Source organism: Tubulanus polymorphus, chromosome 1 (assembly GCF_964204645.1).
Source record: "Tubulanus polymorphus chromosome 1, tnTubPoly1.2, whole genome shotgun sequence".
Classification (NCBI taxonomy): domain Eukaryota; kingdom Metazoa; phylum Nemertea; class Palaeonemertea; order Tubulaniformes; family Tubulanidae; genus Tubulanus; species Tubulanus polymorphus.
Window position 1 is genome coordinate 12,234,842 of NC_134025.1, and position 14,196 is coordinate 12,249,037.

At 37.6% G+C, this 14,196-nt stretch overlaps 1 protein-coding gene across 3 annotated transcripts in view; it reads left to right on the top strand.

Annotated features, from left to right (window-relative positions):
* Nucleotides 1–11,912, top strand: part of LOC141898141 (adrenodoxin-like) — a 48,856-nt gene extending 36,944 nt beyond the window's left edge. For 2 of the 3 annotated variants that reach the window (XM_074783979.1, XM_074783978.1), the window contains 3 exons: nt 8,087–8,202; nt 10,267–10,399; nt 11,224–11,912. In XM_074783979.1, coding sequence (XP_074640080.1) covers nt 8,087–8,202; nt 10,267–10,399; nt 11,224–11,317 — 343 coding nt within the window. In that variant the 3' untranslated portion in view covers nt 11,318–11,912. Of the gene's footprint in view, nt 1–8,086; nt 8,203–8,501; nt 8,615–10,266; nt 10,400–11,223 lie in introns of all 3 variants that reach the window. The other variant, XM_074783980.1, reaches the window with a different exon arrangement.
* The last annotated feature ends 2,284 nt before the right edge of the window (nt 11,913–14,196 follow it).

The window sequence follows — 14,196 nt, forward strand, 5'->3', positions numbered from 1 at the left end:
AGATCAGACCAATTATCATGCAACTGGCCGCCATCTTGGTGTCATCAGTACTCATTCGTAGGTGGAAAAAAGTTTTTCCGCATTATATTGATACCTAAGCGTATTTTGTTACCACAATCATTTGCAATCAATGATTATATTCGTACATATGCATATTTTGTTACGACAATCAATTGCAAAATTCTATGATGACATGTTCTATGATTGTGGTGAGTGTCAAGGTCATTTGGGTTTGCATATGGTCACCAGGGGGCGTTGAATAGTATAATAACTTAGTATTTCCATATTATATTGGTACCAAGGCATATATTGTTATCTCAATCAATTGCAAAATTGTAGCTGCTGACATGTTCTTTGATTGTGGTGAGTTTCTAGGTTATTGTATTTTTATATGGTCATCAGGGGGCGTTGAATATTGAAATTGTTAGATTGTTAAGCATTTGAAACCCTTTCCAAGTGGGCATTGTGTCCCTGGACCCCTACTTTCTGTTACGCATTCTCAATTAGAATATATCGCTTGACTCAGGGCGGATCAGGGCGGATTATCGTTCAACTCGGAGGTTTCTATTGGAACAAACGTTCTTTTCTTTCTCGGACGCTGAGAGCACTTCATAAAATTTTTTTTTTTAATGGTTCATTCTGAGTATCGACGGGTACATGTATTATATTTCCGACAGTGATCAGATTTACATTCTACAGTACCGTTTTATTTTCGTTCATACATTCAATCACACACATAGTACTCTACCACTTTGAATATCTTTCACCGACTAAACTTTATTACACACTATGTTAACAGGGTCATGATACGTGTCATGTTAAGTTTACATGGTTAACACCCCCACTTAAACTTTAATTCATGTACACAATATTTTTTACTACAATTCTAATTATAAAACTAAGATAATAATTTCCTTAATAATCTTGTATATAATGTCTCAATATAGTTCAATATAATTCATACAGAAAACACTTTTGTCAAAAACTGTAATTTTGTTTTCGACACTGGCTTAGTAAGAACATCTGCTAAGTTTTCCTCTGATGGTACGTACTCTAGTTTTACAACCCCCATTCGTACTTCTTTTCTTATGAAGTGATACCTGATATCGATATGCTTGGATCTCTGATGTTGTACAGGATTGTTTGCTAAAGCTAGTGCACCTTGATTATCGCCATACAGCAGCAAAGAATCTACATCAAAGTTCAAGTCTTTTAACAATTGTAGTAGGAACTTCCCCTCGCATATAGCTGATGCTAAAGGCATGTATTCCACTTCACATGTTGACAATGCAACAGTTGGTTGTTTTCGACTCTTCCAGGAAATGAATGAACTTTCCCCTGATAAACCAAAACAATAACCTGTAACACTGCGTCTATCAGCTGCAGCACCCCAGTCTGCATCACAGTAACCAACTAACGATAAACTTTCTGACCTTATGAAAGTCAGACATTGATTCCTTGTGCCCTTCAAATAACGTAATACACGCTTTGCCATGCTCAGATAGAGTTCAATAGGGCAAGACATGTACTGAGATAACAAAGTTACTACCAAACACAAATCTGGTCTGGTAGCTGTCATGATGTAAATTAGACTACCAATTATTTCTTGATACAATTTCAACTCACTGCCTTGCAATAAATTTGACTGAACTACAATCTTATTGTCCCCTATTTCACAAGGGGTTGATCTCGGTTTACAATTTTCCATCGAGAATCTGGAGAGAATTTTGTCAATATACGGTGACTGACTCATAGATATGTAATCTTTTTCGCATTCAAATCTGATACCTAGGAACCATGATAACTTTCCGAGATCTTTCATTTGGAATCTTCTACAAAGACATTGTTTTATATCATCCAACATACGGTAATCAGTTGTAGCGAAAATGATATCATCTACCCAGATGAGTAGTATTATAATTGACTCTTCAGTGAACTTCATATATACACAATAATCAGTTCGAGACTGTGTGAACCCTTCATTTATCAAATATTTATGCAATGTTCGATTCCAATTATGACCGCTTTGTTTTAAGCCATACAGCGATTTCTGTAATTTACAGACTAAAATTTCACCGTTTTCACCTTTAACAGAATAACCTTCCGGTCATGTTTCTGATCATCGAATTTTACACATCTAACCCTCTTTATAGCTCTAGTTTCTGGATAGTATACTAGGTACGCAGGACTACCTTTATCGTAACCTATAAATACACCTTTTTCTGACCTAGGGTCAAGCTTTCGTTTGTGTTGAACATATGCATAACATGGTGCCCCAAAAACATGCATGTGACTCAAATTTGGCTTTCGACCAGTTAGCATTTCATATGGGGTCTGGTACGATAGAAAATGCATGACATGAAAATGACTGTAACGGAATATTCCTACAATGAAAACATGGGAATAATCCACTATTAGAAAATACTAGAAATGGCACAACCTGATAAAACAAGAACTGGAGAATGTAGGAACGTACACACTGGATTATAAAATAATAATCCAATAGTGGAATATACAAGAAATACCCCTTACTGGAAAATACAGGAAATTGAAAATGTAGGAATTTCCTGAATATTCCAGTTCCTGCAAAGTGTGATGCATGTTTTTCCGGCATTTTCCTGTTCTTGTACTTTCCAGTTCTTGTTCATTATTGATGTGCACATTCTTGTAATTTCATGTCATGCTTTTTCTAGTTCTTGTTTTTTCATGTTGTTCATTTTCAGCATCCTACTGTCTATCGCTGAATGTGCACAACATGAAAATACAAGAATCCATTAATGATCTTTATATAGAAATTTCGGGATTTCATCCAGTTTTCAATAAATAATTAATGACAAATGGCCTATAAACATTTGCAAAAGCAAAAATCATCCACGAAATTATTTATGGTAAAACAATACTTCATGTTTAACCCTTCAAACCAGCCGTGCTATGACTTTTTTGTGCCCAAAAATGTCAATTTTGGTCTGAATTTTTCATTGCAATTTGTGATAGGTATTCTTTGGAAAGGGATCTTTTTGATCAACCAATTATCACGCAATTGGTGGCCATCTTGGTGTCATCAGTACTCAATCATAGGTTGTAAAAAGTATTTCCACATTATATTGATACCTAAGCATATTTTGTTACCGCAATCAATTGGAAAGATGTAGCTCATAGCATAGCACGTAGCTCAGTTCTATGTTACTCGTGAGTTTCAAGGTCATTGGTTTTTGTATATGGTCACCAGGGGGCATTGAATGTTACACTAACTTAGTATTTTCATATTGTTTTCTTACCTATGCATATTTTGTTACCATAATCAGTGCAAAGTTGAAGCTCATGACATTGGCTATGAGTGTGGTGAGTTTCAAGGTCGTTAGTCATTCCATATGGTCACCAGGGGCGTTGAATAGTAGAATAACTTAGAATTTCCTTATTATATTGGTACCTAGGCATATTTTGTTACCATGATCATTTGCAAAGTTGTAGCTCACGACATGTTCTCTGATTGTGGTGAGTTTCAAGGTCATTGGGTTTTGCCTATGGTCACCAGGGGGTGTTGAATAGTAGAATAAGTATTTCCTTATTATTTTAGTACCTAGGCATATTCTATCACAATCTATTACAAAATTGTAGCTGCCGACATGTTCTATGATTGTGGTGAGTTTCAAGGTCATTGGTTTTTGTTTATGGTCACTGTTGTGGGGGCACGTTGCTTTCTCCCCTCGTGTTGTCGTTGTTGGTTCGGATTAATCCGATAAGTGATATCCCTCTGACTCCGGAATAATAACAACTCTTCTAGTGGGTCTAAGTTCTTCCTTTATTCTCCCGTACAATGCTTATTCCTTCCTACCGCTCGAATTTTAGGCTTCTCCACCACTCTAGCATCTCTCAACCCCCTTACTGTGCTGACCCTCCCTTTTTATCTGATTTCATGTTACTCGCGACGTATACTTCTACATATGTAATACGTCACGAGTTTATTACTTGTTACTACTTAGCCATACCAGAGCTCAAGGCTGCCGCTATAACCAGCAACCCTATGCAGATACTCACGTCACTTTCACCTATCTTCTATTCAGTGTCTTATGTGCGACATAAGCATCTACGTAGGTTGTTTACTAACTTCAGCCACTGCCCTGAACTCTGGCTTCCCTCCCTGTTATGCAAACTACTAATTTATCACCCCAATACTATCCCCCTCTCCAGACGATTGGTCTCCAATCGCCAAAAATCCACAAGACCCCATTGTGTTTCAAAAAATCGTTTCAAAAGTACATAGGGTTCAGAACATCATTCCTAAGCCACATCTCTTACATACACAAATCCAGCCCAAGGTAATTAAAATTACACAAAATCTTCAGAACACAAGACTAATGATACACAACTACCACATCGTTCATCAATTTACAACATCTGTATAGTACCCATAAATTACAATTTCTGACCCTTACACCTATTCCCGAATTACCCGATCTTTCCTCACACAACTTTTGGGCACTTTCCGTCTGTATAGCTCTGGATAGCTGCCCTAAGCCATCCTTGCCCCTGTCCTAATTATTCTGCTGGTGTTGGTTCACATTCTGACGGCAGTATCTCCTAATATGTCATGGTCGTCCACACTGATAACAAATAATGTCTCTACTCGTAGCCATACGGGCGGGTGTCGGCGGTCCCCTGCAATTCCTGGCCATATGTCCTAACATAATACACCGGTAACATCGGCCACTAAACGTAGGGTTTCGAAATCCAGTGTCCGTAGTTCCATTTCGCGCGTTCATTGGTGATGTATACGTGATCGAAAAAAAGCTTGATTTCCCTGCGCCATCGGTTGCTCCTTCCTCTGCTTAATCTCCAGCTGATCGATTCTAGTTTTCAGCTGATCCCACTCGGCGTTCGATGTTCCGATTTGACTGATACCAGGGCCATCCATCTTCATCATTTGGACTACGTTACTTGCCATTTTGATGGCTTTGTCCAGATCCTCTGGCATTTGCATCCAGACTATTTTCCGTATGTCCGCGGAGAGACCGTCAATAAATGTACTAAGTGTCACGTGCGCGGGTAATTCCAGTTCATTCGCTCTCTGTTTAACATCGTCTGCGAAATTGTCTACTGTTTGGCCTGAAACCATGCGCATGTGTTTCAGCTGGTGAGTTTTTATTATTTTCCGATCCGGGTTATTATATCGCTGGTTAAATGCCTTTAACAAGTCATTCCACACGCGTTTCTTTTCTTTATCGACGCCTAAATACCACGATCGGGCTTCTCCCCTCAAAAACAAGGGAAAGCTCCTCAGTATCTGACGGTCAGACCATGCCATGAGTTTTACGTATTGTAGAAATGCGTCTAACCATGGTTCAGGATCATCTGTTCCGTCAAAATGTTCTGGTTTCAGCCCCCTTACGCCTTTTGGCACGATGATTATTTCATCGTCGCTATCATCTTTGTCCGCTCGTTCTACAGCTGGATTGGCTGGTCCCACGGCCGGTTGCTGTCCCGCGTTTGCCATGCACAACAGTTGTGCTTTTCTTTTAACGGGTTGGTTATAAAACATAAACCAGAGTTTTTATAAATCGAATCAAAGTATTTTGTTTATAATGTCACTCACCACTAGCTTGGCTGCGAGACCGGAATTCTGCTGCTATTCTCCACCAGTGTTATGGGGGCACATTGCTTTCTCCCCTCGTGTTGTCGTTGTTGGTTCCGATTAATCCGATAAGTGATATCCCTCTGACTCCGGAATAATAACAACTCTTCTAGTGGGTCTAAGTTCTACCTTTATTCTCCCGTACAATGCTTATTCCTTCCTACGCTTGTATTTTAGGCTTCTCCACCACTCTAGCATCTCTCAACCCTCTTACTGTGCTGACCCTCCCTTTTTATCCTATTTCATGTTACTTGTGATGTATACTTCTACATATGTTATACGTCACAAGTTTATTACTTGTTACTACTTAGCCATACCAGAGCTTAAGGCTGCCGCTATAACCAGCAACCCTACGCAGATACTCACGTCACTTTCACCTTTCTTCTATTCAGTGTCTTATTTGCGACGTAAGCATCTACGTAGGTTGTTTACTAACTTCAGCCACTGCCCTGAACTCTGACTTCCCTCCCTGTTATGCAAACTACTAATTTATCACCCCAATAGTCACCAGGGGGCGTTGAATATTGAAATTGTTCGATTGTTGAGTATTTGAAACCACTTCCCAAGTGGATATGGTGTCCCTGCTCCTTACACCAGGTCCAAAGCAACATTTACCTTTGGTTCTGTTAAACAATACAGTTTAGTTCTTCATTTAGAACACGCTCTCCTGGCTCATTTGCAATAGGGAGAGCTTCAGCAGTCAGTTCTCTCTAGCCAACTCGAGATAATCTTCATCAAGGTCATTGTCACCACTTTCATTATGATTCCTTTCATCATTGGAGTCAGTTTTATTCATTTTCGTCATTGGTTTTGATGTCTTGCAAGCTATCAGGATTTGTGTATCCTTTTATCACATATCATGCAACATTCACAAATTTGGCAATGGAACATCGTCCCTCCGATAGTATTTGAGTGCATTATTTGATAGCATTATCCATTTAGACTTCACTCCGTTTATGTTGCCTTCTGATTGTCAGTCTGTGCTGAAGATGTGTTGTTTAACATTCCGTGTATCCAATGCAATTTTCTTCAGATTGTTCAAATGAAGAAATAGATAGGGATGTACACCTTCTGTCTGAGGGTGGTGAAAAAACTTTCCACAGCATTGTTCGCTCGTTCAGTACAACTATTGACAGAAAAATGACCAAACTAATCCCGAAACTGGTTTAGCTACCTATGTCCAACTTTGGGAATATCTCTGGCAATGCATTGTGTTCGGTGCTACCTCCCCCAATTGGTTTGTACGAAATGAAACCATCAAAATATTAAAGTTCAGATTCATTTCATGAAATTACAAATTGCATGTCATTTAAAAAGTGCAATTTAGTTTTGATAGTATATCTAAGATTAGATTTGATGTGTCAAATATGATGCGTCATTTTATGTAAATTTGATGGATGAATTCGAAGTTTAGTTTTGAATTGTAAAAAAGTTTGATGGGTAATAAATGAAAGTTTGACTTAAATTTGATGTTTCATTTTTACAGCGTGTCTATGCCATAGGTTCACAGTACTTGTAGCAAAATTCTTGTCTGAATATTATTGAATGGTTTTTGTCTTGCATTGCCTTCGAGTATGGAGTTTAGTCAGGAGGGTGTGGAAAGGGGAAAAGTTCGTAATAACAAACATGATGAATACAATAGTGCTTTCTGCGAAGCAGCAGAAGGCTTTGATGTCTTCATATTTCCTTCAATGAACCTGCTTGGTAACATATGGCAGACTCACTGTTTTGAACTACACAAGACAAACAGTGGCAGAGATTCAGTGATACATCCATATTACAATGTGTCCCTATAAAAACACTCCTGCCTATGTTCTTCATTGTTTAGCCAATATGTTATGGTTTTCTGTACCAAATGTTAAACACTAAGTATATACAAATGTGAGGAAATTACTACAATAATGACCAATCAATGAGATTATGATTTAGGATCCTACCACGAAGGTTGTGGGTTAAAATCACCCGGTGAATATCCCACAAGGTACACCCCCCACTAAATATTCCTCTAAGGTAAAAATCCTGCCGAAATTCACTTTTCTATCGAACTAGAGTAAAAACTAGATGATACAATATTTAGAATTACATATCTGCATAGATATTCTATTATTACTTTTCAACTTCATAGAGATTTTCAAGACTACTATCAGGACCCAATTTTGGATACATGTGGCTTGCTTAAGTCACATAATATTGCCATTTTTATGAATATAGCTTGCTTAAAGTCACTGATAGTCCAAGGTGAATATTGTGACCAATACTTGCATAATTTGAAATTTCTGAAATCTATCAATGTTTTCAACATAAGAATATTGAAAGATTTTGTTGTGAAATCAAATTTGGGGGATTTTTAGCAGGTTTTTTTTATATCTATTACCTTGCAGGATTTTACCAGGGGATAATTACCTGTTACCAGGAAACCAAATGAAGTTAAATTTGTTACTATTTGTGTTTCAGGCCAGAAACTGTAACGATCTACTTCAGAGACAGAGATGGTGATTTATTTTCAGCTAAAGCAAACATTGGTGACAATTTGTTAACTGTGGCCATTGATAATGATATTGAATTAGAAGGTAGATTCATTTGTCAGAATGCATCTAACTGGTCAGAAAATTGCCACGTTTCAACTATGGAAGATACACAAAATACATCATGAAAAACATTGGTTTCCTCTCTTCAGTTGATTCGATTTTTTTTTTTTGTTCTGAAGAAGAAATACAAATCTACAATTAAACAAATATCTGCATACCAGGCCTACTAAAAGGTTTCTTTTGTTTCTGATGAGGCTATGTTTCCTGCACTGTTAAATGCATTCTGTTTTTATCATCCCGCACCAGTCTCCTTACACGATGTTGTTTTGTATGTTTTTCAGAGTTACTTTACATTTCTTAAATGTGAATGGGGAAAAGGTGTCAGTGAACGCGAATGTAGGAGATAACATACTCGATGTAGTCATTGATAATGATATAGACATCGATGGCTATGGTTAGTCAGTCATCCATTCTACTGTTTTTGAGACTTATTCGCGTGTTGTGCTTCGTCGCATAATGTGCGTGTATAGATTATTCTAGAACATGATGTAAGACGTTAACTATCCGAAACTAGTATCATTTGCGCCTTAAGTTTAGTTATATTCATAGGCGTCCCCAGGGGAGTGTGTGCGGGGGTGGCGGACGCTACCCCTTTTTGAGAGTCTTTTCAAATTACTCTGCAATCAATGTTTCATTCATTTGTTAAATCCCAGATAACATAAATACAATATAGGCCTATATCTAGATATATACAAGGAAGCTCTATCGATCTTTACGAAATACTTCTTGCAAATTTGATTAGTACTTTACCTTCTAAATGAGTGATTTAGACCCTGGAAAATGTCTCTAAAGCCTCATTTTCAAAGTTTTTTTCGGGTAGATCCCCTGAACCCGCCGACATTGTGCTTGGATACTGGATTTATGCTAATTCGACCCCGATAATGCACACTAAAATAATTGACGGATGGAAAATCGCACTGAGGTATCTCGCCCTGATCAGAATTATTGAATGAAAATGTAGCCATCTGTGAGTATGGGAATTGTCTTTTCAATTTTAATATAACCAGTGAATTGAAAATATGCATGACAATGGCTAAATTTTCATACAGTAGCTCTGATCAGGATGACATAGCTAAATGTAATTATCCATTCGTCAATTATTTCAGTGTTCAATTTTATTATTAATGCAATACTGTCTAGCCATATAAAGATAGTGACAAATTACTTAACGAAAGATATCTAATAGTGAAACACGCTAGAATCATAATTTCTCAAAGTATGCGGCGAGATTATATATTTCAACACTTGCGTGATTGTATTACCTTGTTATGTATCTCATGGGAAAGAGTGATATCGTCGTACTTAACCGATTTCTTATAATTGGAATGTAGATAATTTCAATTGGGAACATGAAAATAATCTTTGAATGAATATATGAATTCAGAAATCATCGTAATGAATTAGTAACCAAATCATATACACTGAAATTTGTGGTATGAATATCTATATGAAACCCAAACAGCAACTTAGATTTATTCCGTATAATTTTGCCCAACATCACGATGATACTATTATCATGGTTCCCACAGAGCAGGGAAATTGGGAAAAACTTTTGAATTTTGAAATAATAATTTAGGTTTGGAAATATTTGGGAATTTGAAAAATTTTCCTCAAATCGGGGAAATATTTGGGAAATTCATTACATTTCACGTATTGCATTTGCCAAGGGAAACTATCTTCAGCGATATCCCTTGAAAATCACCTTTATCAACCAGCCCCCACTAAAATGTTGACTAGCATGATGATATGTGTTCATTTCCATTTGGGAAAATTGAAAAATCACCCATGAAATACTTGGGAAATTTTGGGAACTTTTAATTCATATAACTGTGGGAACCATGTATTATGCAATAAATCTCAAAAAACGCCCCCAAATCCGTTTGAAAGCTCCTGAAATTATGTATGTATGTACGTACGCACGTATTAAATATTTGTGAACGCGTGTGCGTAATCATCGCTCAATCTGACATCACATTGTCTATATTTAGATGTATCTCCATTGGGATTCCGACTGATTATTAATCGGGTAAATTCATTGCTCTGCAGGTGCTTGCGAAGGTACGCTGGCTTGCTCCACATGTCACCTGATATTCAAAAAAGAGGATTACAACCAAATCTCCGACAAACCCTCCGATGAAGAATTGGATATGTTGGATTTGGCGTATGGTTTAGAAGATACGTGAGTACAATTGTAATTCGTCTATTGATTGCGCGTCCTGCGTGAGATTCCTGTCGTATAAACAGAAGTACCTTCTATCCGTGGCGCCGGCTATTTCACCGGATGGCATGCGTAAAAAACAATAGGAAAACTTGATTACGTATTTAGGGAGCATCTCAAAATTTCAATAGTTCCGTCAATTGCGAATAACTGTCTAATTGGTTTTAACCCCGCACCCCCATCCCCCCTTTGATTAGACACATGCCTAAGTTGGAACTATTGATTTTCTAATGAGAGACCACAGACAAAGATAAGACATAATAAAATAAATTAGAAAAATTACAAGTGGAAAACCTATTAAACTCTAATAGACTTTATAAACAAAATCAAATATATCTAAAATACCAACAGCATCTAAAAGAAAGACGGTTAAATCTACTGCTTGTAATATATATATATATATATATATATATATATATATATATATATATATATATATATATATATATATATATATATATATATATATATATATATATATATATATATATATATATATATATACTTGAAACCGCAATTCAATTCAATGTTATCTTCCACCGCAATATATCGATAGTTCGGCAGTCGTGATGAATCCGCGGGAAGCCTCCACCCCACCCCCTTCTGCGAGTTATTCTTATTGAAGTAACTATTGGAATTTTGAGATGCCTTATGGAGGCTCCCACATAATGCTTTTGTTTGAATTAGTTGTTTGAATTAGATTTTAGTTATTGAATTTGTTTATATAGTTTATTTTCAAAATATGGCACTTCGCTAAAAAGCTGTCTTAACATTGTATGTTTTAGGTCACGGCTAGGCTGTCAAGTGTACGTACAAAAAGATATGGATGGCTGGGAAATCAAGGTACCTGATGCCGTAGCCGATGCAAGAGATGTATAACGAATGCTGGAATAAATAGTTGTTTGATAGGATAAATCATGAATCACCATAATATCAGGACTTTGAATCCGGAGTAGAATTTTAGAATTGCGTCGGTGTGTTATCGGAATCTAGCTGTACTGTGTTGGGGATGTCGTATCTTCCCGGCCAGTGGAAGTTCTACTGCCTTTAATCAGACATTTTACCTCTAAACAGAGCCGTCGGAAGGAATTTTTTCAGTGGCGAGGCTTATTTCTGAACGGTGGTCTGGGGGCCCTCCCCTAGAAAAATTTTGGAAATTCAATCGCCGGAGATGCGTTTTGGCCGGAGATGCGTTTCACGGTCTCATTCACAGAAGCATGAGAAGTCGTGAGTCAACCACCTAGTACAGACAACGACGAGCTGCTACGTGGTACAGCGTGCTTTTGAAAAATTTTTTGTTAAGCAAAAAAGTGTTCCGACGGCCCTGCTAAACCGCAGCTGGTACGAACAACAAATAACATGGCTCTATAAATCTGCTCTCAATTTTAATTCGAATATCAAGTATTTTATCTGAACTGTTTATTTATTATTATTATGTAATTTTCCCTTGTAATTAAATGATAGAATATTTTAAAAGGCATTAAATTCAGTTTTCGTTTCTCCTTTTTGGTTAAGTGCGTCAGTCATTTGAATGTGAATTTGGAAAACAGATGCAGTAGATAGAGGCAGAAGCCTCGGTGGAGGCAGATTGTCTCCGATTCCCCATCCTCCCCAGGCGAACCAGATTGCATCGCTTCACTCAGCCACGGTTCGATCTCGATACCATCACGTTCGAATCCCGATTCACTCGCATTCTGGGCTTTATTTATAACAATTATTTATGCCATAACCAATGACCCATCGTTACTCTGCGTTGGACGAAATTGATCCGTCCGCGAGATCAAATTTAGTTCATTTTCGATGAACTCGAACTGAATTTTTAGGCACCCGAATCAACACATTATCACAAGGACCCACCAAATATACATCGAAATAAGGTTTATTCTCAATAATTTGAACTATTTTTCAATAATTCGTTTATTTAAGATTAATATTCAGGTCTAACTGAACTGTACAAGAAATACAGAATCAGACTAAAAGATAAGACAGATAAGAATAAAACTGTACAGAAGACACGGAAGACCGGGTATAATTACATGGTGGATCCTCGCCTGCCATAAGTGGAATCATCAATTGCCACAGGAGTTTCCCACCTACAACTATCATCGAAAGGCAAAATGCGCTAGAAAAATCACCTGCACACATGCCGAAAAATTGTGTTGCCGAGTAGAATACTGGGAAGGGAATTGAGGAAAAATTAGTCAGTTCAATAGAGACCTCACCACCCAACCACACACGCGAACACACACAACTTCTGGAGAGTAGTTGCATCAACTTTTGGGCCAGTAACAAAGATTGGAAGGTTGAAAAGTTGTGTCAACTGAACGTAGATACGGCTCAGAAAATTTTACCCACAATTTGGATGGACGAGGAATCTTGTGCACAGTCATAAGTAATGGAGCAGAAATCAAAAAAGAAACTTGCGAAAAAAAGTCCAACCATTGATGTCATACCACGTGTCAAGCCTGACGCCAGAAATTTCAAAAGGGGATTGATTGACTTTTTCAGGCAAATATAGGAAATAAAAAAAGGGATTGACATATTGATCTCTGGGATTGACCCTGTTCTTAATTTGATGGGTAGATTTTGTTTGATTTGGTGTCCCTTACAAAACCCACCACCTGCCGACAGCGAAACAATCGTCCAAACAGTCCGCACCAGCCCGATATTTTCTTGGAGTAATCATCTTGTCAAGTTAATCATATACATAATTACTGCAAGGTTTCTCAAAACAAGGCCGGAGCTGTAAGGTTCTATAAAGATAGAAATGCATACTTTGAAACCATTGGAAACACAAAAATTTAACGGCTTACGACAATGATATCTGCTATCAGTTGTTTAGCGTTCATGCGACAAACACATTTTGACATAACCGGGTAGATATGAATTCATGCCCATAAATATCTTCTCTAAAGTATTTTGGAAATGATACTTATTCCGGAAGCTCGGTATTACATTTGACAGAATGAATATTGCCATTACGATATTAATCTGGACTCTCGATATACAGATCTTCTTTAACCCAGAAAACTCAAATATCAGTGACCAACAGGGGTTTTAAGTAATAAAAACGACTGTATGACTTATTCCATATTTCCTTTATGCGAGTGTCGATCCAACCAGCTTCGAATCCAACCTCGGCAAGCGACGATGGATTGCCGAGGTTTGATTGCCACCCAACGAAGCTAACGCACAAACCGTGGCCGCACCTCTTTCATTGATCTACCTAAACTATTTCGGTGAAGACTCCAATCAGTCGCTTACCGGGTTAGACTTGTTGGAAGATTGCTTCAATGTACCGGAGCCGAATTTCCCAATTATGTACTTCGAATCAAACAAAAAATTCTGTAAACTCGACCACCGATCACCCAACTATATTCTGTATTTCGATTTCCGATTTCAAAATCAAACCCCCTGTTTTGCTCCCGGGTTTGTAAGGACCAAAATAATAAATAGCAGGGTCAATTCCTATTTTAAGATAAAAAAAAGATTTTACAGATACATAATTCGGTGGACAGGTTGCTACTTAACGGTCACCATGCAGTCCTATGTCCGCTGCGTTGCATCGGCAGGGCGATGTCTGCCAGTGCAGAACAAAATGGACGCCATACTATTGAGAAAACGAAAAGGAAACATGTTTGTCATAAGTTGATTGATGATTTTTCGAAATATCTCATTAATTGTTACTCGCTTTATATCAGTATCGTAACTGTTCTTGTTATATCCGTCTTGATTTGTTTGAAAAAAGTTGTTTTGAC